The sequence below is a fragment of the Chlamydotis macqueenii genome, chromosome 1 (genome assembly GCF_036417535.1).
Source record: "Chlamydotis macqueenii isolate bChlMac1 chromosome 1, bChlMac1.mat, whole genome shotgun sequence".
In the NCBI taxonomy this organism is placed as follows: Eukaryota; Metazoa; Chordata; class Aves; order Otidiformes; family Otididae; genus Chlamydotis; species Chlamydotis macqueenii.
Genome location: NC_141556.1, coordinates 124,938,807 through 124,957,988, shown reverse-complemented (window position 1 = coordinate 124,957,988; position 19,182 = coordinate 124,938,807). Strand labels below are relative to the sequence as shown.

Genomic DNA, 19,182 nt, shown 5'->3' with positions numbered 1-19,182 from the left:
CTTTTGCAATGTATCACCCAGCTGGCCCTTCCCAGCCCAGAAAAGGAGTACGAGAGCTCACCAGCCACCAAGAACATAGCCTCTGCTGAGAGAGGTCACTGCAGGAGTAAGGTTTTGTTAAGTCAGATGCACGAAGTGATGCACAGTGCTCTTGTCCCTTTGTCTTTCTTAACCAAGCATCAGTTTGAAGGAACTTCATCGGTTTCCCATAGAAAACTAGACTAAGTTTCTCAGAGCTTAAATTTTGGAGATGAACCAGAGGTGTCCTCGTTTCCTCTTACGTTTTGCAACAGTGCTTTCCAGTGCGTGATTTAACTTCTATCTGTAGTGGTACCTTCAAAATTAACTATGTCTTCAGGCAGCAATATGATTCATAATCATAAGAGGTCCTAGCATGAACATTTATCTCTGCACAATTATACTCCTCAGAAGTAAATACGTTACATTTTATTAGATCAGTGCGCTTTCAGGTGCTGAGTGCTCTCCCTTCCAGATGAAGTAAAAGAAAGAAGGAATGGAAGTGTCCAGTTCTTTCTGGAGACCTTCAGGACATCTTAAAATAGTGCTTATCAACTTTCTTTGGTTTCTAGATACAGTAGCCATTCTCATTTGTAGAACTCTAAGCTTAGGTCAGCTTCCCTGTGAAAATATTAGCCTTTACTGACTGACTCAGGATCAAGTTCCGCCCATCTCATGCTGACCTGCAGATGTGTACAAACACTAATAAATTCATTTTTCCAAGGAGAGTCTGCCTAAGTTCCCAGTAGCAAATGGTGGTGCCCAATTAAACTTGGCTTGTATCATTTTTGAGTTCAGACTAAAGGCACTGCTATGGTCAGTGCAATATTTGGGGAAGGTCTTTCATCCATGTTACAAAGTTTTCATCTTTTGCAAAGGCAGAAATTAGTCCTATTTCCTGCTGCTCTGGAGCTGGAAGAATGTATTTTATGCCTTCACGTAGGTTGCGTGCATCAACCCATTCAAGCACTGAGGCCACTTTGCTACAACAAGAAGGGCCTGTGGAACAGATGAAGGCATGGATCCACTTCCAATGAATCAGCAGACCCGCTGTTAAGGGGAAGTAAGCTGATCCAAAATACATGGGCAGAGCAGATGTTGCTTGCTTACTGGTGTTAAAAATGAGATGGGATCCCGGGGCAGCACAGTCACAACACATTGGGCTGCCTGTTACTCAAACCAGAGTGCCAGGTGCCCAGCTTGGAAGGCGTTTATCATCATTATGCAGAGTTGTCAGGGACACATATCTAGAGTGCAGAAGGAGAGATCTCCCGTCAGGATACGACAGCTCTGTGCTGCAGTTTTGGCACAAGGTAACTGCAGGACTCGTGTACTGATGTACATTCTGACTGAGACTAAACAGAGTCAAAGGATTTCCTACTGATGAAGAGGTTTTTACATTAATAATCTTCCTCCTACCTGTGCAGGGAGCATAGATAGAATGAAAGCAGTATCCGTGCAGTGCTAATCTCTGACTCATTTGCAGCTGCCATAAACTCATTGCATTTGACAAACTGTGTAGCGGCACCAGCTGCTCTCAAGACACCCTCCTAGCTACAGTAACAGTTGTGCTCCATCCTTTTTCTGCAACACTTCATCTGCAGCCATGTCTGAAATTTTCCCTTTCTGATGGACAGGTTTAACAGCAGAATTTGATGGGTTTAGTGCTACTCAGTCCTGGCAAGCGAGATCTGTGGAAATCTTTTACTCTGTTAGCAATAACAAAAGTGTTGTATTGTCTTCTTTACCAACAATCTGATTCATCAGGAATAAATGCAACCTTCCGTTTCTGACTGGACTCATGATTAGTGACCCACAAAACAGGACAGGACTGACATTGCTGTTTGAATGCTGCTGAAGCAAAGAGCAAGTCTCAAAAACCCCCAAATTTACATGTTAAAAACAAAACCCCCTGAAATTACATGTTAAAAACAAGAAATACCAATGGGATCTGTAGTGGTCTGCTTTACTCCAGGTTGCAGTCAAGTACCATTTTCCAATATGACAAGGAATTTACAGTGTGACACAACCGTATTAGTGTTTGTGCTGAGTCTATACACACTGTCATGTGTTAATATGAGAAATTTGGGAAAGTGTGCTCTCTAGAAAGTACTGTTCACGATGCTGTTACAGCATGAAATATCCTGCATTAGCAACAGTATCAGTAGTGCTTCAGAAGCTAATCTGATGCCTTGAAAAAGTTTTCAGGAGATTTAAATTTTTTTTTATTTAAAGAAGGATGTTCTTGACACTGCTTGTAAGGAAAGGAGACTGCTGTGCACTTGGAGCTGGGTTTCCCACTGCGCGGCAGGAGAAGTACATGAATCAAACTGAAGTAACACTAAAGGGAAGCAAACCCCTCTGTCTTTGTACCTGCTACTCTTCCATGGCTTCGGGTGCTAGCATCCTCTGAAAGAGAAAAAAAGAAAAAAGACCATGTCAGTGCATGGAAGGGTCCCAGAACTATCCCAGCCTGTGTCTTTGGTAGAAAAAGATCAGCTTAAGGAGTGAACTTAAACATCACGCAGTGCAGTAAGGTATCATTAAATTACCAAGTTGGCTCCAGCATCTTTCCGCTTGAGTCAGCTGTCCTGCTGAACACATACATTATATCTTTTTTTTTTTACAGCATTTTTGAGTATTATAACTAAATCACAAGCTCCCTCTGCTGGGCTTCCAGCAGAGGAGACCAATGGCAAAGCTCCTGATGGGTTTTTTCTAGACTGACCCATTTTTTTTCAGTTTATTTTTGACACTTCCTACAGCATCAGAAAAAGTGTGTGATCAAATTAATGTAAATGGCTTTTTAAAAGTCTGACAGAGAGAGGTTTGATGTGTTAGATGCATATTAATTTTTTTAATATGCATAGAGGAAGGCTTTTTCCACAATAATTTAAGTGTAGCTGTTACCTCCTAAAAGTACTGATGCATCTATGAAAAGGTAATGCTACTTGGCATTCAGTAATGCCTTCTGTTACTTACATACAGGAAAGAGCTCTAAGAAATACGTACAGATCTTTAAAAATAATTTAAGGCTTACAGTCCTCAAATATACTCAATACAGTATGCAATTTTATGTAGCAGTCATTTTCAAAAGGCAAATCATGAGCCAAGGGGCTTGTAGCAAGCATTCAGAGGAACGATGAAGTGCTGAAAATGTTGTTGTAGTTAGAAGCAAAGAAGAGCTAGTCTTGCTTCTTTCTACCTAATCCTCAGGGTCAAGATTTCTGTCTACAGTTTTTGAAACACGTGTCTAGGGCCTAACATTGTCATAACCAATACCTTACAAAATCTCTTTGAGTAGATTAAAAGGAGTTGTGAAATTATTTACTTCCCACTAAACCACCTCAGGTTGAGAAAGACTGCTAACAACAAAACTTTTAACAGGGATTTACTGGATAAAGTACCTGCCTTAAATAATGAACAAATTTGTGGAGTGCCTTAATGGGAGAAGGCATATTGTCCGCGGTGGCACAAGAGAAAAATGGAGAGACTTTAGAAACAATCACAGTGGCTTTTTTCTTGTAAGAAGGGCTCCGAGGCACAGGGAGTAGTACAAATACTAAGTAGTATAGAGCTGCTTAAGTGTTGCGCTTAAAGTAAAAGATGTAAGGGAACGTAGCTGTCACCGGTGTGAGCGGAACAGTTATTTAACAGTACACAGCATCACCGTAAAATGGTTTAAAACAGAAAACAAAGATCTCCACTGACAATTGATATGGAAAGTGCAGGGGAGATGTGGAATGCATGTATTCCAAACTTTGAGAGAGGAGACTAAAATGAACACTTCTAATGTGATAGGATAAGTGGTAGTGTCTTTAAAAATAGAAAAAGAGTTAGCTGAAGTACTAAACCACCAGCAATATCTCTCTGAGTGGCAGTAGTATTTTGACTAAATAGTGACATGATAAAGAAAAGTTTTACCTACTGTGTAGCCAGCTCATATTAAATGACGTTCAAGAAGTTTCTCAAAAAATGTAGCTTCCTCAAGCATGAGATTTTTTTCTGCGTAGCTTATTCTCATAGTGGCTTTCTTCTTCATCAAAGCATCTGACAGCTTTCACCAGGGGACATGATATCAATATGCAATTTATCTTTTCAAAGCCTTTGGGATGATTTCTTTGCCATCCCTAATTAAACTTATTGCTTCAGTAATTCCCAGGGGCAAGGAGGCATTGCGACCACCCTGAAATGAAATTGAACTTTGTAGAACCATGACTACACCAGCTGCGGTTATGATTAATGTGTTTTATGATTGTTGTTTTGATTGCAAGTTTTTAGCTGTTTTATTAAAGATATTGTGAGGGAGTGTAGAGAGACTAGCCACAGATTTTATTTCTTGGTGAGATGAAAGAAATCTGAAGAGGTTTTAACACAGATTTGGTTGAAATAAAAGGTAGCAAGCTGATGGAGATCTTCAATGTGATCCCTGGTCATTCAGCCTTTGGGAGCCCACTAATAATGATGGTAAGTGAGGGTCTCTGTTACAGCCGGCCATTTCCTAGAACAAGGAACAAACCCAAATCCTTCGTATTTAAGTGTTTTGGAAAACGGGCAGCAGCTGTGGACTAAGGCACTTGGTAAGAGATATTTGGAGTCAGCACAAAAATGTTCATGTTTAGCTGTTAGTTAGGACACATCTTCTACCTGCCTTAAGCATACAGGTCAGTCCGAATGGCCAGAGCGAAGGTTGCTTTCAAGATATACGGGTTATTTTCTTTTATATTTTCTGTGTTAATGTGGAAGTAGGTCAGGATGGGTTGATTTCTGTCATGCATTCTAATAATCATTTTAAATAATCATTATTCATCTGGCTTTGTATGTGGGCTCTTTTTGCGTTCTGAAAAAGAAATTATATTAATTAGCGTATTTCATTATGCCAGCCAAAAGGATATACTATGTATAAACTTACGTGATCATAGTGCTCAACTGTTTGACTTTTTACACTTACTTTATATTAAAAAATGATGAGCAATGCATTTCTTGCTAGCTGTTACTTTTTTGTGCAACATTGTGAAAGGCTGGATTTGGGTAGAAGTTTAAATCCGTTTAAAATACACAATCAGCATTTTAAAATAGACATTAATTCAATTTAAAAACTAAACAAGCTGAACTTAAAAATAAGCTTAGCAAAACATCATTTGTATTGAAAGCCAGTTGATATATTAAGTAAAGGAAACATTACATACAGAAAATGAACTGATAATGATTCTTCTAATCAGAGTGCCTTTGCCTTCCAGAATTACAACTAGGAAATCTTATCCTTCACCTTTATTTTTAAAGGGTTACTTTACTAATCCTTTTACAAAGTACAGGATTTGGAGGACTAGGACTAAACTGCAAGACGGTGGAATGAGAGCTCTGGAGAAAATGCTGTGTGTCTCGCCATGTCTCTGATCTCATTTGCTTAGGATTTAAACCGTTTCTCTAAATTCAGTGAAGCTAAAACAAGTCATTTAAAAATGACTGGAAATGAGTGAAGTCTCCAGATGTTAACAGCTTATTTACTTATTCTGCAGTAACATTAAAGAACACTAATCAAGATCAAAAGTAGGTTGTTCTCCAGATTGTACAAATATCATAGTCATTTGGAGCAGCTGTAATAAAATGCCTTGTTATCAGGGAGCAAGGTAAGATAGACAAAAAACATTTTTCAGCCCTTAGTTTTCAGTCAAGTTCTAAGTGACATTAATTATCCATAGCATCTTTTACATACCAAATGAGAGACTATAGTTTATAACAGATGTTGCCTCCATACTTAATGCTAACAGTGTTTTTTAAACTTGAAGAAGTAACTGAAAATGCTATGATAATACAAATTATAGCAAAACCAAATATGTTCAGAAATATTTTAACAATATTATCTCCTATTCCAGTTAGTTCTAGCATTACTATTTATCTTGTCAAGGCTGTTTCTATAACCCTTTTCTTTTTTTCTGCCTCATTTTTCCTTTTTTCTTTCTCAGTTCTCTTTTTGTAAGTTGAAATACACTTTTGCAAAGTACAGCTGCCATACAGGCTTTCCCCTAGACCCAAAACACTGCTTCAGCCGAATTACACTAATAACCTAGGTATTGGTCAGTAACGTACAGGTGTGGCTGACACAGAGGAAATGGCTGATGATTGCAGTGAATTGCATGTCATTAGAGCTGTAGTTAAAATCTGTAAAACCGATTTCTCACTGAATGCTTGAGGTCAGTAACTTAGAAAAGTTCGTGTCTGGTGAAATACATGATTTTTTAACCTTACTTACTTTTGACACCACTAAGAGTAATTTCTTAGGACTGCATTAAAGCCAGTGTTGACCTGTTCATCATGATAAAGTCCCATAAACATAGCTAGCCTCTCTTCATAGAGACCTGCATTGCACTTCATTTTTCTTAGCATTTTCTTGAAGTAAGAAGGCTTGATTCTTTTGCTAAGATGTTTCTGAACCCACGTATGTTTTATTGATTTGCACTGAAATTTAGTACACTTTTTCTTCCTTCCTCTTTTTTATATTGTCTGAGAAAAATCTGTCTAGCCTAGTATGTCCCAATAAAGCCTGTAACATTTACTTCTTCTCTAGGTCTGTAGTCTTCTCATAATATCTCTTCCTCCAGTCTGAAGGCTGTTGTTCTGTGGCTTGCCTGGTGCTTGTCAGCTTCCATCAGAGTGATGGATCTCTGGGAAGGAAAGGCAGGAGCTCTTAGTGGGCCTCTTTTCACCTCATCTGTGCAGCTAAAGATTTGACATGCACTTTCCTGAGATGGGATGAAACTCTATTTTTGAGAAGCATTATGTAAATTGACTGTTTGATGTAAGGAACTCTTAATAATGCTGTACATTACAGCATGCTCGTAAGATTAAAGGCGATACTTTGTCTTGTGCACCAGCAAAAAAAAAAAAAGAGTCCTGAAAAATGTCTAAAAAATAAAATTATTTTAATAGACTTGATGTTTGTTTTGATGTTTCTATTTAGGTGCTGACCCCAGCCCAAATAAAATCAATTTGCCTGGCCATACTAGAATCAGGAAAGCAGTATGCAGCGAAGAAACGGAAACCATTCCCACTCATGTATTCCTACTATGGAACAGAGTATCTTGGTGAGTAAAACACACCAGCTACTTTGAAAGTGATGCTGTGTGTAGATGCTGAGCCAGTAGATGGTTCAGAAATAAAATACATAAAACTTACGGGGAGGGGGTGGTTTCTCCTAACTGAGTTGGGACCATCCAACCTCCTAAAACTGCTAAGCAGGACTGAGGAGCTGGAGGGAAGGACTAATGCAGCCTAGCACTGGGGAATGCACAAGGGGAGCAGCAAGCAGCAGCTTCATTCCCTCCTCTCCTTTCTGCCCTGGTAAATCTGCCTTTGCCAGGTGGAGGCAGTGAGAGGTGTGGTGCGCATGCCTGTCTGGAGAAGGTCACCAGGGAGAATTGTCAGGGAATGTTATTTGTAAGCTGCTGTTGCCACGCAGGGACTTGCAGAGCATTTTTGGCTGTAGCAGTGCCACTCAAGCAGTGCCACTCCTGCCCATCGCAAGCAGCTTATCTGGAGCTCATCTGAAGCAGTGGTGAAAGGTCATTGAGAGGTCCCTAGTCGGGTCTCAAGGCACAATATCACACTGCAGAAAGTGAGAGATTGGTTTGTAGATGTTAGTGAGTTCTGTGGCAGGGGAGCAGAGGCAGAAGTCACTGATTGGTGCTGCTCCACAGACCCTGGCAGGTACAGACAATTCTTGCACTGAAATTCAGGTTTTAGCTGACCGATACTGTCAGTCAGTAACTGGGAATATCATTTATGGTCCAGTTTCAATTTAAGTTCAACAAAGACTTCAGAATAATGGTCCAGATTCAGTAGTGTGTCAAAAAGAATAACATCTTGCCACTGTATTCAGTTTAGGTTCAGTGTAATTTCACATACTGAGTTTCACTCATATCAGAATAAGAAATGAAAAAAATCATACATATTTTTGCATAGCTGGGGGAACTGGAAATGACAGAAGTAGTAACAAATCATAGTGTCGTGCACCTTAAAAGCTTTTATTCCAAGCACTATTCTAATATGCATAAAGAAGATGAAAGAGCCATGTACTTGACAAGGAAATCAGTCCCAAGGGAAAGTTGCCACGAGATGGAGGTAGGACCTAAAGCTAATCTCTGATTTGACTGTTTCTCTTCTTTACAGGTGCAGCACATGGGCTTTCATCAATCCTTCAGATGTTGCTTTCCTATTATGAGTACCTGCAGCCAGCAGATCAGGAGCTTGTGTGGCAGAGCGTTGATTTTCTTATGGACCAAGAGCAGAACAGCAACTGGCCTCCTGAGCTGGGAGAGACAATCGAGCGGGAGAACGAGCTGGTACACTGGTGTCATGGAGCTCCAGGTTCTTTTCCCACTGATGCTATGAATAGCAAGATGCTGATCACATTGCTTTTCCATGCTAGGTGATTCCATGTGGAAGATACTGTCAGGTTAAATTTGACCAATTTTGACATTTTACGAGGTGCAAGCAAACTATTTAGGCTTTTTCTTCCAGTTAGAAGTGTTTTATTTATTGCTGAAGCAGCTGGAAGGATAGGCATATTTCGTGCCTTAAACGCGTAGGTGATCACAGCTGAAAGAATTCTGGTGTTCCTGGACTTTATATTTTCTGCTTTTGCTCTCTTTCATGACAAGACCTCAAAGAGCTGGACTGAGAAATAGTATGTGAAAGCACACAGATACAGACCCATCTGTGAGTTTTGGGAAAGCCTTCAGAATAGCTTTTTAATCCCCTCATCTGAATCAAAGTTTAAGCTGCACCATGCATAACTCTTCATAAGTAGAAAAAAGCAGCATGGGCCCCACTGAAAAGAGGGCAAGTTCCTTTTTCTCATTCAGTAAAAAATGCTATCTGTTGCCAATGTAAGAAATTATCTTTCCCAGCTTTGTGTTTCTGTCAGTGTAAATAGGTGAGGTGAATGGGGATTTGAAACTGGTAGACGACAATGCTAACAGTTTACTGTTTTAAAGGCAAAAATGTGACTGCTGAAGGACTGGGAATTACAGAGATGTTAGAGTAAACCCTGGAATTCAATAATGCATTGAAAAAAACTGAAAGTGGTGGTGTCACAGGGAGTGGATCGGGAGTACATCTTACCATAAGCTTTTTAGCATACCAGATACTCTCCCCTCCATATGTAGCACATAGATAAGTAATGTTGACGTGTAGAGCATGAGACTGCAGTTTTTTAGTGTATTAATCTTTAACCTTTGGCCTGCTTATGACAAAAGACAATCTCCCTGCTATTTTTCTAGGCATTGCATATCTGTTTGCCAAAGCTTACCTGGTTTCCAAGAAGCCTCAATATCTGGACACTTGCATCCGCTGTGGAGAGCTAACTTGGCAGAAAGGCCTGTTGAAGAAGGGACCTGGAATATGCCATGGAGTGGCTGGTAGTGCTTATGTGTTCCTGCTGCTGTATAGGCTCACTGGAAACTCAAAATACATATACAGGGCACAAAGGTTAGCATCCCCACCTTTCTGGATTCTGGGTAATGCCGGAAAGTCTCAAGAACATTTATAAAGCTGCTCGGAGTCTGTGATCATCACCCTCAGATGTAGCCTGGCGTTTAAGCCTCAGGTGCAATTCTAGCTCCAAGTTGTGGGGCAGCCGCCCTCTGCGGGGAGCCCTGCAGTCCTGCTTCCAGGCTGCCTGCGGTGGGAGAAGCATCAGGTTCTCCTGGGCTCCCTCTCCCCCACCCTGCCTGAGAGCCTGCCCTCCTTCAGAAAGAAGCGGGGTGGATGGGGAAGAACGGCGTGCATCCAGGTCTCATCCTGATATGAGGTCAGAAACCAGTCAAGCTGCACACTCGAGTTCAGGAGCAGAGCAAAATGTGATTTGTTCTGATTTTCAGAGCATTTAACGCCCCTTACTAATCAAAGTGGAAAATAACTATAGACCTGCTTTGCTGTTATTTTACAGTTTTTAAATTTATCCTTCCCAGTTTTAGCCAGTTTGACATTGTGCTGTTCGGCTTAGCTAATGGGGTTAATTCCGTTTTGTCCTGATGCAAGCGAGTATGGTCCACTGAAAATACTGCCACAGCATCACAATTATCTTTAATTATGTTTCTGTAATTTACTGTACATGTTTAAAAAGGTAGTATTCAATGTTTGTTACTATTTTCCTTACAGCATAGAGTAGTGAGGGGAAGTGGTATAGTAATTAGGATGACTTATTTTCAGTCATTTGCTTTGAAATGAGAATATTTTATTTTCATAGTTATTTCAGCATTACAGAACTTGTTGCATCAATGTGAAACATTGTTTGCATCCTGCTAAAATAACAACCAAGATAAAAGTTAATAAAAGGTATTTTTAATGATATGTCTTACAGAAGTCAGAAAAAGTTTATAGCTCTTAAACAAGCATGATGCACATACAGATTGTGAAGGTTTGCCTCTTCTAGATCTAGTGGACCTCACTTTCATCTGAAAATCAGAGAGTGTAAAATCTGCAGAGAAGGTTAAATAATGAACATTCTGCTTTTTCTAATTGTTGAATGTTATTAGAATGATGCTTTCAAACAACAAGTAAGTAGACACAGAGGGACATAAAATAATAACAAACTATTTTTTTTTTCTCTTAGGTTTGCAGAGTTCTTATTTACAGAAGAATTTAAGGCTGGTTCCCGGGCATTAGAAAGTGTGTATAGTCTGTATGAAGGTTTCTCGGGAACAGTGTGTTTCCTGACTGACTTGCTGCAACCCAACGAAGCCGAGTTTCCTCTCTTCAGTGTCTTTGTCTAGAGAGTAACATTCTCCAGGGCCACTTCCTGGTGGTAATGGGAGAGGGTGCCTGCGGTTTCACTTATTTGTCAAGAGAGGCTATTTCCAAAACAAGCCAGTGGTACCACTAATGCTAGCCTTAATGCAGCTGGGAGTCAGGTGAAAAAGAAAATACACTGGGGCTTTGGGAGGGAAGTGAGTGGTCAAAAAAAAATGGTCCCGTGAAAAAAAAAAAAAGGGGAAGAGATTTAATCCAATGGGGTAGATATTTAGCTGTAATAAGAAGCAAAATCTAATTATTCAAGTGAGAGAGAAAGGGGCATTATCAAACTTTTAATTTGGTGGTTACACAGGAAAAAAAAAAAAAAAGGCAGGCTAGAATTACAGGGACATGCAAAGAAGAAACAGTGATGCATCCAGTAGGTTTTAAAAAGACACCTGAAAAAACAGGTCTTCGTGCAGCGATGCACTTACCGGGGAGGGTGTCATAGACGTGTCACTACAATGCACAAAGGCAAAATCTGGGATTTTTTTACCTAAACCATATCTACTAGTTCTAGTAACGTGTATTAGAAATACCTGTGTCTTGGAGCTCTTTCACCTTCATATGCATATAATGATAGTTATGTAAATAGCTGTATATTCAGCCTGCAGTTTCAATGGTTCATTTCAGCTAGCAGGGTTCGTGTCTGTAAATGAGAACTGAATTTGACCCTTCCTTTCAGAGCTCTGTCTGTGGCGAGGAGCTGGTCTCCTTACTGATTTACTGTAACCGTGTCACTTTTTGTCAATGCTTTCCCTGTCACAGGGAAGATGAGTGGAGCCATGGAGAAGACTTGGATCAAAAAGTTCTTTAACAAAGATACAGCAGGCAGATGCTTTCTTCACGGTACAGCATTACTGGATAAGTATTGTTCAGTGATACAAAAGCTTCCTTTAAAAATTAATTACCTATAGCAGCATTTCTGAACAAGAACATACATATGTCAGAGAACGGAAAATCTATTTTCCGTGGTGAATTCTTCACTACAAACCCTGCAAACGTTGGATGGCATACTGATCTTAAGAAAAACCTGATAACACAACTCAAAAATACTTCTTTTCTTGGTTAACAAAATAATGTGTATGCCCAAATGATTTGTAGCTATTGAAATAAATGGGTTGCTCAACCCTAGTTGCACTAGCACTTAAGGCTGCAATTATATGCTGTTTTGTATGTATTATATATATGACATGGTACTTGAAAGCTAAAGAAAATGCAAAACATAGATTTGTACTAAAAAAAAATATAAAATCAGTATCTGTATTTAAAATATATTTACTATTTATTTATTTTTATTTACATTGGAATCATGTAATGCAATCAGCTTTAAAGACAGATTGGGAAGACCAGAACGTCAAAAATTGCAGTTAGGGTGAAAAAGCTGACCTACATGCACTGCCAAACAATGCAGTCCCTCTTCCTCCATTCTCAGCTGGAGGAGATTAAAATTTCTTTATTTTTAATGCCTAATGGATTAAAGTTCCCATTTAATTTCAGTGGGCCTTGATCAGGCTGTAAGTTGGAGCCAGATCTTGCAATCCTTCTGCACTTTAATGTAGTAATCCCATTGCTACTCTTGCCACTGTTATTTTAGTGAGATGGCTTGCATTGTTATGAGCTGTACATTAGGAATTCAAAATGCTATTTTGTCTTGCACTGTGCAACTCTAATGAATTACTTAACCACAGAAGTAACCATATTTCATTGGTGAATAAAGCAATGCAGTTCTGTATCAGTTTGTCAAGAATTTAGGGATTTTTTGGTGAATGGAAATGTTAAAATTCAATATATAGTTGCTCTGTGTTTGTTATTTGTGGGATAAAAGGTCTTTTAAGAAAGCCATTATTTGTTACTCAGAGCAGTGAAACATGTACATATAGGAGGATGTATTTCATAGAGAGATATACATGTGAGGCTAAATCAAAAAGTCAGCGCAGATGTGCGCGTGCTCTGCCCACCCATGTTGAAATGCTCCTGTTAGATCAGAGCAAAGTCAGTTGTCAGTAGTGAAGATCCTGAGTCCATTAGGATTTTTATCTAGCTACTTCCTGTAGTACGGGTGGCTCATGTAGATCATAATGGGAATCTTTTTAAACAACTGGTTAAGGAAGGTAAAACTTGGGCCACCCACTTTTTCCTTGTGGTCAATAGCTTTTCAGTCTCAATCTTTATTGTAGGGTAATGTCACTCAGCTAAAACATGTAGGTAACAACATTTGTGCCATAGCATTTAGGTAGCTACTGTAGCTGGATTTTGTCTTATTGTAAGACAGCTAAATAGGTTCTGCCATGATCTAGACTGAAGCTGTTGCAATCCTACATTTATGGCCAATCATTTTATTTAGAGATGCAAACATAAACCAAAACCACATAGTGTTTTGATAACTACACCATCAGAAACCCCCAAACAGCTCCAAACTTAAGCCTTAACAGAATCTACGCATATCAGAACAGTAATCATGACCTTTTGATTTTGTCCCCAGTGCCTACCTACTTTTTAATTATCAGTGGGCTGCAACATTTAATTGTTTCCAGTTAGTTATTTCTCAGGAGATGCTTGAAGAAGAAAAACTTTGCCAAAACCTCAATAAATGTAGAGCACAATAAAACAGTACAGTAACTTAGATCCTGACCAAATTATGAATGCTGATATTGTAACCTATCCTACATGTATGTTAAAATTTACCATAGTAGCAGTAGATAAAATTACTCCATTTTATACGCTTAACTTCCAACAGTCATGTTTGCATCTGTCTTTTAATGTAATTCTGCATAAATGGCAGAAAATATACATTAAGAACTCAGTGTCAGTTTTCTAGTGGTTTTCCCTCTGTGTCTCTGTAGAATTAATACCTTCTGATTTACATTCAGAGGAGACTGTGTTGTGCTCAACAGCACGCACAAAACAACTCTGCAACCCTTCTCCATATATGAAGCCACATGTTTTGCTTCATTTGATACTAATCCTGTAAGAAAGTAAGTAGTTATCTGAGTAAGAGTTACTCCATTCAACAATGAGAAAACCCACACAACTACCCATTTTTCAAAGTCTAGGTCCCAAACATCTCTCTGCCAGCTACGCTAGTTCGGCACTGACAGGGGAAAGGGCAGCACGCAAACTTTGTTTACTGACAGTTAAGATCAGTAACAGTAACATAAACATCCAGTCTCATGGGATACATCTTGTAAAATCTTGGAACATAATTATTCATCTGTTTCATCAGACATGGCAGTTTGAGCTCATTCTTAGGGCTTTGTGGCTTTTCTTACCTGACCTAGCTGCGTTAAGGTGGCTACTGGATGTGCTGTGGTCACAGCTTCTGAACACAGTGTAAATATACCCCAGGGCTCTTCTGAAAATGCCAGTCATTAAATGAGCAGGGTTTTTTCATCTTTTTCCTCCTTTTAATTGTCTATCTGCTTTTTTTCCTTTCTACTATATATCCTGTTACAACCTTTATTTGTCACTTTTAAGACATTGTCAGGAAAGCAACCCGAGCAGAGCCGTCAGCACTTTCCAGTGTAATAAAAATATAAGGTCCTTTGTGTTCCCTACTTCCTGCTGCGAGAAATCGATCATGCAGCCTTTGCTGGACATTCTCAACAGGATTCTGTCTCCTCCTGCTCCCAAATCAGGCCCTAATAGACTGAAAAAGTGTATTCCTGAACAGATTCTGCCATGGTGCTGTGACAAGACTGTGTTACCAGAAACTCGAGAAGCCTCTTTCAAAGTGTAAACCACAAGTTACTACGTCACGTTTGCACATTAGTTTCTTGACTGTGTTTAGTTTCTAAAGTGTAGGCAATAGGAATTGAAGTGATATAATAGTATTTCTGATTATGCTGTTAAAGCAAAGAGGATGCATTGTGTGGGTGTTGGTGCTTATTTGTGATGTACCTGTGTTTGTGTAGTGCTGTTTGTGAGTAAAGCTGTAGACTACAAATCAGTTTAAGGAGCTGTATACTACTCGTGACTTTTGGTAGGTCATCCATAGATTACTGTCATGGAATAATTTTGAGGGAAACTAGATCTGTAATGTCCAGATTTAGTGATCTCAGGATTCATAGAGTCAGATGCAATATGTTTCATCAACAGTACATTTCTAACAAACCTATCTTAATTTTCTTCTGCTACTCACAACTTCTCAGCATGATAACGTATTCGTTCTGTGCCACTGCTTTCAGTAGCTGCTTTGTTTGCATCGTTGTTTCCTTCAGTTTCACTGCTTTTCTTCCCCAACCTATGAATAACTTCAGAAGGCTGAAGCAGCAGCCCAGGTCTTTTGTTCTTGAAAATAAGATTGATTAATTTTGCTTAAGAGGGGTGTTCCACTTACTTCCATTACATTATTTTACGCTCCCAGGTGGTCTCTTCTCACTGGCTCTGCCATTTCCCACCTGCTAAGGTAAAATCATTGTACTGTGTAACAGCTGTCACTGATGTTTTACATCTTTAAATAAAACAAAGAGAGACTTTCTAGGGAGCATGTTCACCTCTCTAGTATCTCAACTCTATGAAGACAATCAAAAACAAGTGAAATGGCTAAACATCCCAAAATACACATTTAAATAGTTCTGGGAAATATGCACAAAGGAATGCAAGTGAAGTAGTCACTGTTTTTGCTACTCTGTGAAATTAAGTAATGCCACTTTGATGTTCTAACAATAATTATGAATACCAATTAGTTTTTAAAATAATGTGGGAAAAATTCAATGTAGGTATCTAATGCATGCAGAAACATACAGGTGAATATGTGCAAGTGGAAACTTTCATATGCAATCAAATTTTTGTACTTACATAGTTATCTGCACATACAGTTACAGCATCTGCCAACATACTGCATGTTTTATGCAACCACAGACCTATTTTAGTATACGCATGCATGTTGAGAGTATATCCTTGTTACTTGGACCCATAAGATCCATGGACAGAGTGTGTCTCTGAGGTCTGCCAAGTAAATCTCAGGTGCGGTCATCTCCTACATACCTTGAATATTCACTGGTATAAGTGCATATTCTAATCTGTAGGAAGATTAGTATATCAGGAATGAGAATTGCCCTGTAGATTTTAAAGAGTAATCTTCCTGTGAAGAACTACACTGGTGAGCAATTGCTGGCTAACAGCACAGTCTAGATTGCTCTGAGAAGACATTTGAGTTTCTATAAATATGTTCCTGGACTAAGTAGTAAGCAGCAGAAAGCTAAATTGAAAAGAAATAAGAAAATGACCAAAAATCACATTATTGAGGGAACAACATACTTCAAAGCCATAAGCCAAAAATGCTCAGGGCTCACAAAACAATACAGCAATTTAGGGATGTGAATAGGCATTTGCCAAGAGAACAGCACCGTTTGCTTCATTGCACAGATAGTGGTGCATTGCGCACTGTACAGGTTTCAGCTGCCTTGAACAGCGCTTCATTGCCATTACAGCAAAGTCATCGTATGCTGATAAAAGTCTGCCTGTGAAGGAGTTGCCTGTAGCTGAACCTACTGCCTACCTACCCCTGTAATTTAATGGAACAGAAGTGATGTATACTATCAATCAATGCTTAGGCAGTTTAAAAAAATAGATCTAAGAGGCCAACATGCACAAACTTTTCAACATGCCATTGAGTTATTAAACCTCCTGACACTGATGTCGCCGTTGGTCCTGTACTCTGTATTTTTAAAATTGTAAATCCTGCTCAGAAAAAAAAAAGTCAATTTATAAATAGCAATCTGCTTGAAAATACATAAGGCTATATTTATTTTTAATACTTAGAAGGGAGTCCCTTGACTTTGTTCATTGCATGACTCAAAGAGAAGGTGGAGGCATTTAGGTCAAGTACAGCAATACCAACTCAAATGGCAGAAAATTAATTAAAAACTCATTTTGCCTGGTGGTATAATGACATTTGAATAAAAGATACTTTATAATGCAGTGATACTCAGCAACAGTACTGCACGACTATACATGCATACTCCCCAGAAAATTTTACATGAAGTCCTGAAGTCAATTATATTCCATAGTGAATAGAAAACAAATCCAATTCAAACATTTCTTTCTACTTCATATAGAAGAGAAAGGCTGTCTGGCCAGAAACTGAACTCTATTTCTGTCTTCATTACCATGACCACACATGAGAGAAGAAAGATTTCCTCTAACAATGGTCTGATTTTGCCACTGATTTGTCCTCCTGTGCTCATTTTAAGGGCCTGATATGCCACCTGCTGATCTCAGTGGTGAATCTCCACTTGATTTCAGGCATGCAAGGTTAGGTCCTTCCACAGGTGTGAAATAGGGGCAAAACTGCATCATTCTGGGCCCCAAGCCTGCAAACTTTCTTATTCACAAGTCCTATGGAATTAGTAAGGCTTGTTCATCTAGTAAGAGGAAGGTATGGGTGTTTGCACGTGCAGGGCCTTATTTGGTAGCAGTTTTAGTCCCATTTCCCTCAGTATGTCTGCAATATACATGAATGCCAATACCAACAGAAAGTACAGGGAACTTACATGGCATTATTTCATGTCTAGCTTGTGTTGGTGACACTTGATTATTCAATATATTCCAACATACAGTGTTCATTTCTTGAGTACATGCCGCACCCTAGATTGGTTTCTCAGTGTAACAGCCATTAGCAGCCATAATATGGTACAGGCCCTATAGAATCAAGATTGGTTTGATTCTTTAAAAATGCACCTTATTGTTTAAAAGCAGGACCCGTGCTCTTCTAATGTTTTAAACACTGTGATCTTTCAGAATGTGCTTATTGTATTAGTTTTGTATTGTAGATTATAATAGAAACTAGATTTTATAGCTTTTTAAAAGCAGTGATAATACTAAGCTTCATAGTGGCAGAACAAACCCTGTGTATATCCATATTATGAATATTAAAGCTGTGATTATATTTTGCCTTAAATAAAAGCCCAACCTTGAGCAGTATGATTTTGTATTGGATTGCTTATTTCTGTAGCTCTCTTTCATAGTGCTGGCAACTCCTCCTTCCAGAGCAGTCACAGCTCGGGGCTCCAAAAGCTTTTCAGTGGTACGTTATCAAAAGTAAAATCATTCATCTGAGAATTAGGTAAAACATCTAGGGTGCTCATAATGATTACCACTCCACACCACCTCATGGGAGTTTCCCATGAGACAGGAGAAGACAAGTTGCTTTTGGCCTTTAGGTTAAAGTTACCCACTTAGCTGTTTATTTTCAGCCTGCTTAAATCTCAGTACACATGGCTTGTTCTCTTTCCAGAAAGACCCCTCCATTCCCAGTGAGGAGCATTACAGCATTAAATTCACCTTTCCATCTTTGCCATCATGAGCTGAGCTCAACTAGAGCTAAGCGATGGGACTCCAGATTTGCCCATGCTGCAGTTCAAGAAATGGCCCAAACAAAGTGTTGTTGGCATTTTTGTTTAAATGTGGTGACAACTTAAGTTGTGTTAAAGAATAGTAGCAGACATGCAGAAGTAGCTGTTAGTGTTATCCCATCAATAGGCTAGTAGCATCTCAGACTCTGTATCTTGCCTCCCTGCTGTGCTCCTGGTAGGTTTCAGGTCTGTAGCTAACCTCCACACACAGATCTGGAACAACCTGGGAACAGGCAAGGAGAAACCAGATCAGGGGAGGCATCAGAGCCAGCTGAGCACAAACCAAGTATCTGCACCAAGAGGAGGAGACAAGTGGTGGTGGTTGGAGACTCCCCCTGTGCAGGAGACAGACACCATCTGCCAGCCTGACTCGGTACGTCAGGAGCTTTTTTTTTTTTGTTCTTGCCAGGTGATCAGATGCAGGATGTTGTGGAGAGACTGCAAAAGCTTGTCTTGCCCTCGGACTATCATCTTTTAGCTGCTTGTCCATGCAGGCATCAGCAATACCGCCAGGGTGACCTTACGCATATCCAGAATGCTCCCAGGGAGCAGGGAGGAAGGCGTGGGAGTGGTCTCCCGGCTCCTGCTGGTGAAGGGGAAAGCCCAGGGACAGCAGGTGAATGCTGCTGGCCAACAGCTGGTGTCACAGAGGGGCTTTGGGTTTGGTGATTCCATTTGAGGGAAAAGGCCTGACAAGCAAGGGTGACCTCCACCTGACAAAGTGGCAAGAGCAGGCTGGCTGATTCGGTGAGGAGGTCCCTGAACTGGGGGCATTAGGGGAGGGTGACCTTTTCACCTACAGAGCTCCTAAGCAGTGTTACATCACAGCTCCTTTCCCGCGTTTTTTCTTCCAATCAGCTGTCCCTCAGCCTTTTTTTTTTGCTGCACGGGGTTGTTTTCACCCAGGTGCAGGACCTTGCCCTTGCCTCCTTCCTGCCGAGGTCCCCCTGAAGAGCAGCCCCACCTTTCCACCGACCGATGCCCACCCCCACTTTGGCTCCGTTATGTATCT

At 39.9% G+C, this 19,182-nt stretch overlaps 1 protein-coding gene across 2 annotated transcripts in view; it reads left to right on the top strand.

Moving 5' to 3' along the window:
- The window catches only part of LANCL3 (LanC like family member 3), a 34,532-nt gene extending 20,913 nt beyond the window's left edge, over positions 1-13,619 (top strand). The window contains exons 2-5 of one of the 2 annotated variants that reach the window (XR_015261090.1): positions 6,980-7,103; positions 8,188-8,385; positions 9,300-9,829; positions 11,498-13,619. Coding sequence is in view for 1 of the 2 variants with exons in the window: in XM_086766584.1 (XP_086622710.1) it covers positions 6,980-7,103; positions 8,188-8,385; positions 9,300-9,507; positions 10,634-10,793 (690 nt within the window). In the remaining variant the exon portion in view is untranslated. Of the gene's footprint in view, positions 1-6,979; positions 7,104-8,187; positions 8,386-9,299; positions 9,830-10,633 lie in introns of both variants that reach the window. The other variant, XM_086766584.1, reaches the window with a different exon arrangement.
- The last annotated feature ends 5,563 nt before the right edge of the window (positions 13,620-19,182 follow it).